The 13,972-nt window shown below is 45.5% G+C and overlaps 1 protein-coding gene across 4 annotated transcripts in view; it reads right to left on the reverse strand.

The window, feature by feature from the left end:
- PAT2 (protein affected trafficking 2) overlaps positions 1-13,972 on the reverse strand; it is a 63,456-nt gene that overhangs the window by 35,615 nt on the left and 13,869 nt on the right. For 3 of the 4 annotated variants that reach the window (XM_087377829.1, XM_087377830.1, XM_087377832.1), the window contains exons 2-5: positions 13,564-13,640; positions 12,227-12,476; positions 11,516-12,130; positions 4,719-4,892 (exon numbers count right to left, since the gene is read on the reverse strand). In XM_087377829.1, the coding sequence (XP_087233955.1) occupies positions 4,719-4,892; positions 11,516-12,130; positions 12,227-12,476; positions 13,564-13,640 (1,116 nt within the window). Of the gene's footprint in view, positions 1-4,718; positions 4,893-11,515; positions 12,131-12,226; positions 12,477-13,534; positions 13,641-13,972 lie in introns of all 4 variants that reach the window. The other variant, XM_087377831.1, reaches the window with a different exon arrangement.

A 13,972-nucleotide genomic window follows, 5' to 3' on the forward strand; every position in this document is an offset into this window, starting at 1 on the left:
GGCAGGGGGGGGGGGGGGGGGGGGGACCATAGGTGGAATGGCCTGCCACATGGACAGCATCTTGGCTGTCATGTGGGCCATGGTGGAGAAGGGGCTGCCACATGGGCAGCACCTCATAGGGAAAGGGCAAAAGGGGCTGCCACATGGGCAGCACATGGGCTGCCATGTGGGCAGCGCAAGTTACAACAGCCTGGAAGAGGCACAGCAAAGCGTGTGTGTACGGGCTGGAACAGGCCCCTAAAAGAGGCGCACAAGTGGCAGGACAGAGGCCGCATGTAGCGCAGCAAAAGGTGCCTGCAAAGAGCAGCGCATGGGGCTGGCAGAGGCATACAGGTGACAGCATGAACAGGGCCAATAGGCGCCTGCATGGGAGACCTGGAGCAGCAGCACATGGGCCTGCAATAGGCGCAGACAGGGACAAAGCCAGCAGCGCAAAAGGGCCTGGCAAAGGCCCTTATATAGGGCTGGTTGGACCAGCCAACCAAGTCGGCCAGCAAGCAGACTGGTCGGCCAGTCTGGTCGGCCAGGATGAGGCTGGCTGGTCGCTTTTATGACAGCCCCTTGGGGGCCTATAAAAGGAGGGCCTCCAGGCCCTCATTAATCATCATCTGGAGCAGCCCCTCTGACAGTAGACAGGAGCAGCAAGAAGGCTAGCCTTGGGCCCACAGGAGGTGAAGGTAACCCTGAAGGAGCTGCAGACTGAGCTTGAGTGGCAGCCTACCTAGGCTAGTTTCCAGACAGCAAGGTGGAGAAGATCTTTGGACGGAAAGTCTACTTACGCTCGAGGTGGAGCACGCCGGCTCGAGTCTAGAGATTGTCAGCAGATAGGAAGAGTACCTTGTGGTAAGATCACAGGACCACACCATTGGTGGGACTCTGGATCTCTCTCTTTTGTATTGTGTCCATAGCTTTGGACGGAAATATATTATTTTGGTGTCTTCCATGTTTCTAACATGGTATTAGAGCCACCTTTCATAGTTGCCACATCACCCTTGCCCTAACCCTAATTCGTCACCCTTACCCTAACCCTAATTTTGCTTCAGCCCTTCTTCCTGCAGCCTGCAGCCGCCTCAGCCCTGCTCCATTTCACCCTGTTTTACCTCCTCCATAGCTACTCCACCTCTGTTTTCTGTCCTTGCAGCCAGCTGCCTTCATTCAAGCCCTCTTGGAGCTGTAGCTAGGCCTTTGGCTCCCTCTTTGCTTGCTAGTCGGCACTTCTTGCAAGAGGCGCCTGCATGTGTGGCTCCCCAAGGACGTTTTGGAGCTCTCCATCGCCGAAATCAGGGTTTTTGAGTTGCTGCTGCACAGCCGCCTTCAACAGAGCATTTTCGTAGGTTTTCCACGCCAAGGACAGGCTTTTATTACTTCTGCTGTGCAATTGGCCACCTGACAGCACTCCCTACAGCATTTCGAGTCATTTGAGGGCATTTTCGAGCAGTCTCTTGGCTTCCAGCACATCTACTACAGCCGATTTTATCCTGCTACACATTTCAGAGCTGTTGTTAGGAACATCCCAAACTCCTTCACGCATAAGGAGAAGCTGCATTTTGGTCAGCCATGTGGGAAAACCTTCCCCCTTAAACTTCTCCACGAGGATAGAACTTGAAGACAAAGAGGTCATGATTGAAAATAGCTTTGTGAGAGTGGACAGCAGCCTGAAATGGATAACCAGCAACTGAGTCAGCTGTTCTAGGTCTTCAAGACACAATAGTACTCCACGTATGCAAGAAGGGCAAAGATAGGTGGCTGGCGATGCTCCAACTACCAACCCTAATCAAAACACAGCAAGAATATGGTTTGAAATGTAGAACTGAACCATGAAAGGAGCCCTTGTGGTCGAGAGAATTGCCTGAAGTGCTGTAGCAGGTCCGAAATCTGCAAAGCGGCTCACTACGGCACCCTGAAGTGCAAAGGCTGGTCACCATTGTGCAAGGCAGCTCGAGGATGACCAGGCTGAGTTACTTGATCAACAACACCAAAAGATTTGGAAGCAGCAAAATGCTAAGGCCATTGCCCTCATTGGTCTTTGCTTAGCTGACTCTCTCATCTATCAAATGGATTTCAAGTCAACAGCTAAGCAGATTTGGAGTCGCCGCGAGACCACCTTTGGTAATAAAATCACCAACTCTAAAGTCTTTTTGAAGCTCAAATTTTATGATCTGAAAATGGAAGAGAGTGATAAGTTGAGTGATCATCTAGCCCGGTTTCAACCTCTTGCTCAACAACTCTCAAGTTTGAAGAGTGTCCCTGATGATGAAGATAAGATAGCCGTCCTTATGAAGAGTATGCATGGCATTTCTCGCTTTGAGCACAGTCTTGAGATCCTTCATCTTGCCACTACCACGTTTGATGGTATGGTGGCCCTCCTCATTGAGAAGGATCGTCGCAATAAGGAAGCATAGTTACTATCAAACGCATTTGATTGATTTACCAAACATTTGGAAACATTTGAAAAAAAGACGTTTGGAAACTTCAATCAAGCTTTGCTTTGCATGCACAAGTTTGAAAATTTTCAAACGTTTGAAAAAGACCCTGAGTCTTAAACTATGAAGATTTCGCCTCCTTTTTCATGCCCGTTTTGATGCCTATACCCACACGACGGCATCCATACCTCCTCCATCGAAAGCAACAGCTCTACCTCCAAGGTCGTGACGTTTGCAGCTCTCCAAGCCCTAGGGTTGCATGCTGGAGTCTGCTCTAGCTTTTAAATGCTAGCTACTAGCTACTAGCTATTTAGTAGCTAGTTAGTAGTTCCTAGCCTTGACATTGATGTTTGGGGACACCATCGCTTTCAAGTTTCATATTTTGCAGCTAACAAGTTCTAACTTGTGAGCTGTTTTTTGAGAAAAAAGGTTTTGTATTTGACTTTGTAATGTTGTTTTCAATTTATGGGCCTAAGCTTTGTAGTTCAACTCTTTGAGAGTCAAAACTCTTGTTCATGGTCTCTCTCTTGACGACGAGGATCCATTTGACTAGGGTTGGGCTTTCTAGGCCCTCAGCCTTGAGTTGTCCCTCTAAATTGAATGTATTTGGAGTCAATAAGAGGTAACTCTGCCTTGGGTTGTCCCCCAAAAATAAATGTATTGTGTTTTACTTTGGTTGATGGTATTGACCACCTAGTTCAAAGTAAAGGGGGATGACGAGTGATGGTTTGCCCTTGCTGGTCGCACGCTGACTAAGAAGTCACTATCACATGGGAGGTGTTGGATAGTTGGACTTGCTCTTTGCAGTATTGCGGTGGAGGGGGGATCGGTCTACTCTTTGCATGTTGGGTCTAACACTCTTTGCTCTAAAGGGAGGTGTTGGAGATATCATAGTCAAAGGGTGTGTTGGTGTGTAGTACTAGGTGATCTAGTACTAGTCTATGTGTGTGAGCCTTGTGTGAGTGCCACGTGTCATCATGGGACTTATCCCATATAAACTAGGTGCTAGTGTGTAAGTGAGTAGCCTATATAAGGCTTGTACTTCACTTGTCTTAATACACTTGATGAATGAATGAAAGCCTTCTTCATGTCTTCATTTGAGCATTATTTCCTCACACCACACCACAAGGTACCGAGGTAGACCGAGCGCAGAGACAGGTCACAGATTTCTATGCATTTGACTCAGCCCCAGGGCACTCTGGGATAGAGGAGGAGCAACTAGCCGATATGAGAGATCTATGGATCAGTGGAGGGAGCCGACACAACACTGCTAGACGAGGGGCACAGAGACCATACACTGCACGACATGCGACCAAAGCACACACAATCGAGGTTCGACCTATTTCAGCTCTCCTTAGGGGAGATCGACCGAGGCGAGGCATCACCCTTGACATAGCCCATCGGATCCAGAGATGGAGGAGACCATGCCCCCCACCACCACGGGAGACATCCCGACAGATCTCTAGACAGCTCCAAGGTGATTGATGATGATAGTGTTTGGTCTGAAGAGAGGTTGGGATGTGGAATTAGGCACATGCTATGCTTCATGGAACTCAGAAAATCGGAAAGGTTAGGCCATGGTATAAATTCAACCCTTTTGGGAGGAAAGTCTAGCCTTGGCGTTTGGACCTTGAACCGTTTTTGGGATTGGAGGATCAGTCCCATGGACATGCATCATTTTGTTAAGACTAAATGTAAAAGAGTCATTTGGAAGTTGTTGAATCTTTATATACAAGACCGACATTTCCTTTTTAAATGCAAGCCTAACCTTAGTAGGCTGAGTGCTGAGCACTTGCCCATAGCGCTCTAGAGTACCTAGGGCATGATGAAGGTGCTCAGTCCCTTTGCCATCCTCACACTCATGCACCTAAGGCATCCAATATTTACCTTTCAAGGGTATCTCAAAACCATGAAAAAATTCCAGCAGGACACACCAAAAACGTGTATGGGCCATTGAATCAGCTATCAACTATTGTACAAATACCAGGGCGCCATGTCTTGTCACCTCATGCACTTCCACATATTTTCAAAAGAATTATAATGAGTATAGTAGCTTATAGATTTATTCAATATAACCCCCAAGGTAGTTGAACATATGCCTTCGTTACTACAAGGACTCTCACAGCATTTGGAATTTAGACACTTTAAATTCTGCTTAATTCACCTACATAATTTCTTGTGTGGTTACAGCATGATCTAGATCACCACAAATGCTACAGAATACATTGACCTCTATAATTTTGAAGAAACCAGATCCCATGATACAATTTCAATAATCTACACTCAAAAGCATACCTGTAGCTCTTGTAATATTGCATTGATAGAGGATTCTGTAGCAATTGAAGCTAAAATGTCAAGTTTCATTGCCCGGATCTGTTGTGTGTCGGATGACCGTATGAAAAAATCCTCGTAAAAATCTTCAAACAAATAAGGTTTTTCTTTGACAAATGTTGCTAGGTTTGCCATTACCTGCAAAGAAAATCACTAAAAGCACCTCAAGAATGTGGCCACAGGGACTCCCATCTACAGGTCATGTATAATTATTCAAATCTTTAACAAAAACATGTCGTATATGGCCATAAGGAGACCAATAAATTTTCAAAAAAATACTTCCAATTTTCGATCTATAGATTGTATATTGACTCATATAATTAACAAACATCTTCTGAACAAGTCTATATATGGGCATGGATTCATCGAAATGCTTTAAAAAGACCAAAATCAGTATTTTCCAGGGTAAAGGTATACTAAGTCTCTATGCTAAGATCATGCGTTTCCACCCTAATCTATATCCATTGTTCCTCATTTAAGAACCCTATGATGCTTGAGTTGGCACAGACAGTGGGTCCTTCCAAGTTCCTACTATCTCATCTCACTAGCCTTGAATCCACAGGTGCTAAGAATCAGAATCATGCACATGACTATGCAAGCAGAAGCTCAAACAGAGGTCATGGTTCAGGTCATTTGTAGGACCAACTCAAGGAGGTGCTTCATTGAGTCGACTGCAGGGGATGTCTTCATGTAGACACAAGCTAACGGGATTCCTTCAAACGATGATAAGCTGCCAGATGTCAGCAGTTGTCAGACTGAACAACAGAAGCTGTGGAACGATGACACAGCATTCCAAACGGTACATGCCGATTGGACATGTCCAATAGACAAGGCTTCTCGCAACAATGGGTGTACGAACTGAAAAGACACCCACATAAATTGACTTAAAAACTTGAACTTAACCCTGTGAAATAAAAATGTTACTCCTTAACCCTATGAAATAAAAGTGTTACAGTGCGATGTTCTATACAAGACAACCCTCATTAATGCCCATTTGGGTACCCTCTCTTCTTGCCCCCTAACCTTGTAAACATACTCTGAATCCAAGACACCTGGAAGGGAGATGAAAATACACCCATAAAACCAAATTCCACAAGGTACTCTTTCCAGTTCTTTCATAAAATCTTGAAGCATTAATCTGTTATTGCAGGACTGCAGGATGGCGGAGCATGCTGAAAGCAATGGAAGTTGCTTTTGAAGAAACTGCCTACATACACACAAGAGTCATACCACACCAATGAAAGAATGCCTTAGGATATGTATTGGGAAAATAAACATCTAGAATGCAGAAAAAATACAATACAAGAAGAGTTTCAGCTGCACAAAAAAGCCAATTAGATGCCTTGAAGGCTTGTGAAGTCTAGACACAAGATTACAAAGAATTAATAAAAACTTTCAATGTGGGACCACGTAACTACCCAGTATTGGTAAGAGACATGCCACAAGAGAAAGATAACCAGAATCCCATGGAGGCCAACATCCAATAAACCTGAAGAACCAAGGTGAAGCAATCCTTCCTTAAGAAAGGATCTGAAGGCCGCTTGAGGCACTTTAGGGGTCCTCTTGACCTAGGGATATATGAGGAATCGGAAGAGCCTAATTTCATGCTTGCTCCAAAAAACAAGAATGAGCAACTTCTCAATAATCTAGCCTCACTCAAGTTGTGAGCACAAAAAGCATGAGACCACCCATCAAGACAAAGAGGTGGCAAAAACACAACTGAAGGTTGAGATTGGTTGCGCTTGTCAAAAACAAGGCTCAAGCCTAAAGCTCCCACACTTGTGAGCCTACTACTTGGGCTTTGATACCATGTTAGAAATCAACGAAACAAAGGGTACGCATAGCGGAAGACTGATAGAATAGCCCAGGAGCTCACACAGTGGGGGTGTGGGTCGAATCACAAACTTCCTTACTTAATGTGCTTAACATATATGTGCAGATCAGCACATAGACAATGCTCAAGATAGATATAGGACCAACAAAATATTTCCGTCCAATGGACACAACAAAGGGCCAAAGTCCCACTAAACCGTGATCCTTTCCCCTCACCAAAAAATGCTATCTTCCTACCTTCGGGACACTCCTAGATCCCTAAGTCCGCGTGCTCCTTGATGAACATATGTAGACCTTCGTCTCCGTGTCTGATCTCCCGCACCTTGCTGCCCTGAGTGTCAGCCTAGGTGTGCAGCCCTTTTTTAAGCTTTGTCTGCAGTACACAGACACCCTTGGTCCTCCTGGATGTAGGCCGCAAGTCTACTGCTCCTCTGCTCCAAATCTGCTCCTTGAAAAGGATGCCTATTGGATGAATAATGAGGCCCTAAGGGGGCCCTTCTATAGGGGCTGGTAGCCCCCTATCTGTACCGATTCAGCAGGGCCATAATTGTTGACTGCTGCAGGTCCTTCAACCGACCCACTTGGGACTGTGGGGACTCTCTATGCTGGCCGACCAGCCAGCCCTCAGCCCTATATAAGGGCAAGGGACTTCCCCTTTGCAGCCCTTTTTTCTGGCCCCAGCCTGCCCCATCTGATGCACCATCTCCTGGTCCTGTTGCAGGTCATAACCCTGGCCACACACCTCGCCAAAGCCTCGCCATCAGTGCACCTTTGCCCTGGGATAACCCTGCCATGTTTGTTGTGAGGTGCTGCCCATGAGGCATCCCCCTCTCTCTTTTCTCTGGGCAGATGCCCATCTGGAAGGTCTTACCCTACATCTCTCTCCCCCATGCTCTCCTCATTTGGGGACTTATTTTTCGGCCACATCAGTTACACGTACGGGATGCCTTGAAAGCTTCGCGTTCCTCAACTATCAACTGCTTTCTACCTTTCTGCTCAGCTGCCAAAGCCTCAGGTTGACTCTCATAGGTACGATCAACAAAGCGCTCCTCCTAGTCAAGCACCATGGGGACCAATTCCTCCAAGGTCAACTCATTCTTCCTACCACTCGTGATCAAGGACGAATAGAAGGCCCCATACTGAGAGGATAATTGGGATAGTAAAGATATGGCCATCTCCTCGGATGATATCTGCTTCCCTACCTAGAGGATCTCTTGCTAAAGCTCCTGTAACTTGTTGATGTGGTCCTGCATCAATGAAGACTTCTTGGGATCCAACAGCCACATCTCGACTTCCAAGGAGAGGTTCGATTATACATGGATGCCAAATGCTCCCATATACTCTTGGCCACTATCATGTGCTTTACGTGATTAATCACCTTAGGAGTACAATTAAGAAATATAAATGATCTTATCCTTGCATTGACACAATCCCAGAGCTCAGACAATGTCTTGGTCTCCTCTTGCTCCAGGATGCCAAGGTCCTTCGCAAGGGGATCTGGTCGGGCAACACCTATGAGGATGAAATCTGCTAGATCGTATGATTGTAACACACACTCCATCACCACCCGCCAGACACTATAATTGAGCCCGTCCAACTGCCAATCAACCAAGAACGTGGGCAACACTGGAATTCTAGTCTTGTTCTCTACCATCTTGGACAAGGTCACCATGTCGGGGCAAGAGCTGAACAGAAAGAGAAGGTGGATGGGATAGACAGTGCCAGAAGGTAGAAGAAAGGAAAGGGCTAGAGAAAGAAGAAAGAAAGAAAGAAAGAAAGTTTATTAAAGTCTTCATAAGACCGATGGGCCTATGAGACTGTGAAAAACCTAGTACAACAAGCTGTGGTAGTGGAGCTACTAAACGAGCATCCACACCAACGCAAAATGCAAAAATGCAGAATGGTAGTACTAAGTCCTAAGTACAACATAGTCATGTCAGTGGTCGACTATATATCAATCTCATCATCATTGTCATCATCATCATCACCATCATCAGCAAAACATCAAGTGGATGATCGAAGTATCCTCTCACGGTGTCTGAGTACCTCATGAATGAAACCTGCCAAACATCGCTGGTCTTGGGTAGGAGAGGAATCGGGCTAAAATCCCATAGCTATCTCTGAAGAGGCAGTAGAAACGCCCTCCAATCTCATAGTAAACAGGACACCTGAAGAAGTGCTCCTCTGTCTCAACCTCCTGCATGTCACACAATGTGCATATGCGCCTCTCCCTGGGTAGTCGCTCTGCTCTGCCCCTCTCAGTACGAAGTCTATGTGAAGAGACCCGGAACTGCCCAAGAGAGATCCTCAGTGAGTGAGGTAGGTAAATCTGCGTGTATCTTGGTGGGTCAATGAAACCCTCCGCTGTGACATGTAAGAAGTAATCTCTGTAGAAGCTAAGCTTCACTGGAAGTTCACTCGATCCCAACTAGGTCCGAAATGTGTGTAGCTGTAATAAATCCTCGTGGATAACCTAGTTGACCTCGTATGATAAGAGGGGAGAAAACGAAGCATCCATGTACTACTAGAAGGGAAGTAGTCTATCCATGTGGAGCCCAAGTCACTCAAACCATCTCTCTGTGCCTGCATGCCAGCACCTCTGGTCCCCTCCTACTGCAAGTGCCATAGAAGAGGACAGAGCTAGCCATGGTAGCTTGCTACCCCCAGAGGTGTAATCCCCATACTCCCTGACTCGGTACAGATATGTGATGACCTGAAATGCAGCATCTAGCTGTAACGGGAGTGACCCAAACTCAGCGTGAATGATCTGGTAAGGAACGGATGGCTTACCACGAATCATCCGCGATAGCATGAGAACCTGTAGCCGCTCCACACGATCCCACTCTATATCCGACAAGTCTGGCCCCCAACATGGGCTGCAGTGTACATCCCCGCTCGACGGACTAAGGAGTCAAAAAGCAACCCCTTGGTCCATGGATCCTGAAAGTGCGAGTGAAAGCACTGCCTCTCTAGTCTGGCCAATGAAGCATATCCTCTGCTCAAGCATGCTTGCATCGCAGGCCTCATAGTGAAGATGGGTCCAATGAAGACAACCCCAAGATAAGTGTATGATGAAACTATCTCAACAGGTGGCCCATCAAATGTGAATTGCTCCTGACGCATGACGGCTCAAGATGTATTGAAGATCATAACCAACACTCCTCCACTCCTCAGGTCTCAAGCCAACCGTGGCTCAGATACCATGTGAGAAGTATAGCGGAAATGAACGGGGGGGAGAGAGAGAGAGAGAGAGAGCATGCCTCACACACACCACACTAAGAAAAAGGGAAAGGAGAGAAAGGCACAAGAGAAATGCAAGTGATCTCTAGAGAAAACCCTGCTACAACTAGGGGGAAACCTCTCAGCAAACAGGCTCTGCTCGAGAGCTCAACCGGACAGCTTAGCAACCACGAGAAATGGAGGCACAAAGAGAGGAAGGACTGCTCCACTCTCCTGCCCTAGAACTGCTCAACAAGGCAGGCTATGCTGCTCCACAAGGCGCTGGTCTGCAGTGAAGTGCTGCTCTACCAGATGATGCCAAACAAGAGAAATGGGGGGCCTATATATAGGCAGCCCCCACCTGCCTAGTCGGCTAGAGTAGGCTGGCCAACCAGCCTGCATGGTGGCCGACCCAACAGGCCTACATGTCCGACTCAAGAGGGGGTGGGCCGACCCACCTCTGCCCTATAAAAGGGCCTGGTAACAGCCCTACCAGGGGCTGCTCAGGGCCAACTCCCTAGGCGCCTCCATAGCCGACTGCCTCAAGGACAGCCCTAAGGGGGAGCCTCTCCTCCTGCCGCTCAACACTGACCAGGCTGCCACTGCCTGCAGCCCTACAGCAAACACATGGTGACCAGCATAGCCTAGACTACCCTCACGGGGGGGGCGCACCCACAACACAGGCCCTCACTCATCTCACTCACTGGGCAGGCACACCCACAAGAAAGGCCCTCTCTCTCTAGGTGACATCAGGAGATGTTGACCTCTAACAGATCACACTGACCTACTACTCTACATAGGACAATGTTGCTGATTTTTTCACCAATGCAGTACCCAGAGAAAAGTTTGAAGCTTTCTGCAAAGCTTTAGACTTGCTTCCTTTTGGTGATTGATTCCTTTCTCTGTACATGTTCACACTATATCACTACAGGGGGGGATTTGTTAGATTATGAGTAGTATGGTGTGAATACATCCTTGGGACACTTTTCCCTCCGTTTAGGAGGTCTTTCCCCCTAGAGCCCTTATTAGGATTAGCTTCTCTTCTCCATGTTTTGGGGTTCTCGTCTCAGTCCCCATTCCCAACACATTGTACACAATAGAGAGATGCATCCAAAGACAGACCTGTTCACTAAGTCTACCTCCATTATACCTAAAGACAACATGACTCGATTAGGATAATCTACACACTACATTATATGCATAATAGAAATAGTACTTCCAAATATAGTGTTCAGGATCCTCTGAGAGTGCAAGGAAACCCAATACATGAAGGACATACTCTGAGTGGAATCATGAGAGTCCACCATGCTGACACACTGTGGTATCTCTATTCAAGTCATTCGTAGAAATGGATGGGTAGGTGCAGGTCGTGCTTATTCCTCAACATCACATTACTTTTGATACAGTAGCCAACATGCTAAAATTGCTACCTCAGCTTCAAAAGTAAACAGCTGAGTCAGCCGTGACAAAGGCTGCCACTAAGGAAAAATGGTATTAACTAAAGTCCTTACTATCTCAACAAGCCAAAAAATTTCTATGGGAAACACCATCTTATTGCATATGATGAAGATGTAACCAGTTCTTGCATTTTTACTGGAGCAGACACTTGAACTTATGGGCAAGCAGAGTACAAAATCCTCGATGCCAACATATGAAAAGTGAGAGGCTGCATAAGATAGCTATTTTCTCACAAAAGCTTCGGGCCTCACCACATACTGGGAGTCATATGAAGACCGCAATAGGAATAATAACGGTTTTAATATCTTATGAATCCCCCCCTCAGGTGCCAAAAGCCATTGAGCTCCAGCAGCTGCTAACACCACTGCACTGTTATGGCTCCACAGCAGGGGTGATGTACATTGCAAAAATAACCGTACATTATCTGCCACCACAGAATCTTGGATTTCAGCTTCAGTCACATCTGACCTATAGCCTTCACCCCTTGCCTTGAACCCTGTGGTTGAGAAATGACTATGATGTCCCTTTGATGCTGGTAAAATGTTATCCTTTTCCCTTACACGTATCGTGACAGCTTTTTTTGAATGAAAACTTGGGTGTTTGTGTTCTGGAATTGTACTGGTCAACAAAATTTTCTCTTGACTGACTTTGGAAGGCCCTTGCAACCCATATTGTGCAACAACATAACGAAGAAGAATGTCAACTAAAAACACCTGCCCCCAATCCTCAACATCTGGAAGGGATTCACACAGCTTCTGAAACTTTAATGCTATTAAACCAAAGTTCTCAGGACAGACTACAACAAATGCAGCAGCTGCTGCTCCAACAACTCCTGCTGACTTGTCATCTAGCAATGCACCAACCAGCTGCAAGACAAAAACAAAAGAACTGTGTCATTCCCATCAAATATAATGTCTCATACTCCCATGCTGTAAACAGAATGATTTTTATTTACAACTCACCTCTTCTAGTGCACCATGATACTGCTCTTTATCCAAAGCATAAAGTTTTGGAATAGCATTTGCTGCACATCGTCGTACATATGGAGATGGGTCTTTCACACATTTTTGGACAGCCATGAGCATCAGTTGTGCCACCGCATGAACACGGATGCCTGACATGGCACGCAAGGCCCATGCACGAACTAGTGGATTCAGATCTAGCAAGTCTTTCTGGAACGTGTTGATTGACAATAACGCTTCATCAGGCCGCCTACAGGGAATATCTTCCTCTTAGCAAAAACTAGAGCTGAAAAATGACTTCAGTTTCTGCTCAAAAATTCAACAAACACATTTATCTTTCTTGAACAACCTGGCCTCAAAGAGGTTTCTTTTATAATTTGCTTTAAAAAACTCTAAGAGAATTTTCTTTATCAATCCAAAGAAAGTGAGGCTGCCAGTTTTTTATTGAGCAACAAGTTCCAGATTAATTTATTTGAATAGCAAATGAAAGAACAATGTGTGTGCGTGTGTACGTGCGTGCGCGCGTGTCTGTGAAGAGCTTGGAGACCTTCCCTATTTTCGATCTTCTTTGCTTTGGTCTCTTCAGGAAGTTTATTCCCTTGGAGACCTTCCTCAGGCCCAGTTGGAAGTCTTTTATTATTATTTCTAGTTGTGAGTAGTAGTTTTTCCACATTGGGACAGCTATGAATGTACATTCTTCTAAATGAAATGTTTCTTTTACCCAAAAAATTTGTGTGTGTGTGTGTGTGTGTGTGTGTGGCTCGCTATATCTTTCTACTCTTCCCTTCAGGATGCCCATTCCCATGGGAGATCTTCCTCCGGCCCAGCTAGAATTGTTCTTCCACTGCTTTTAGTTTTGGAGTACTAGCTGCTCTTCACTGAAGCAGCTATGACTGTTCCTTTTTTCCCACCTTCTTCTAGTTTATGAGTAGTAGCTGTTTCACTTTGGGAGAGCTATGAATGTGCATTCTTCTTAATGAAAGATTCTTTTATCCCCAAAAAATGTGTACATGATGTTGTGATTACTTGTCCCCTCTTTTTTGGGGCGACAGTTTTACAGTTTCTTGTACTAAAATACGAATGGATTTCAACCCCCCCGGAAGAACAGAAGAAATGATAAATATCCACAGAGGAGCGTCTGTACAACTCCCCCACAAAAACAAGTGTGCATGTTAAAACACTTATATTATTATCAGTACTGCAGTATAACCTGCCATCTGCTTTTAGAAAGATTTTAAAATTCAATTTGTCCTAGGCATCAATCAGAAGACAAACATGCAGTTCATCTTCTGAATATTAAATGCATACCAGTAATAAGAGTTGTGAGGGCAGCATACTTTTCAGCATAATGGACAAGGTAGATGTAAACAAGCTTCTTAACCTCCAAGCTTGGTGATGCTATACTTTTCACCACCTGCAAACACATTTTGACAGACATAGAGAGGCTCAACACCGCACAGCAGGAAATAGTGTTTCCTAACTCATAAAAGACTTGTAGACCAACAATAACAGTCTTGAAAAAAGCTATAATACTTGTATTCCAAATTTGCACACAATGTCAATTTGCTGGTAAGTGAAACCTTCATCGAACTAAAATACAGCTTCAATATTCAAATCGCAGCAAATCTGAGCACTTAGCACTTCAAAAACGATTTCAAATACTGGCTGGAAACTCAGCTCAGCAAGAAAAACTTAATGTTGAAGCTAGAACTTGAATGCAATAGAGGGAGAGAAGTAGAAGTAGAA

The sequence above is a fragment of the Dipteris shenzhenensis genome, chromosome 8, assembly GCF_047967505.1.
Source record: "Dipteris shenzhenensis isolate YYH24624 ecotype China chromosome 8, Dip_SZ_1.0, whole genome shotgun sequence".
Classification (NCBI taxonomy): Eukaryota; Viridiplantae; Streptophyta; class Polypodiopsida; order Gleicheniales; family Dipteridaceae; genus Dipteris; species Dipteris shenzhenensis.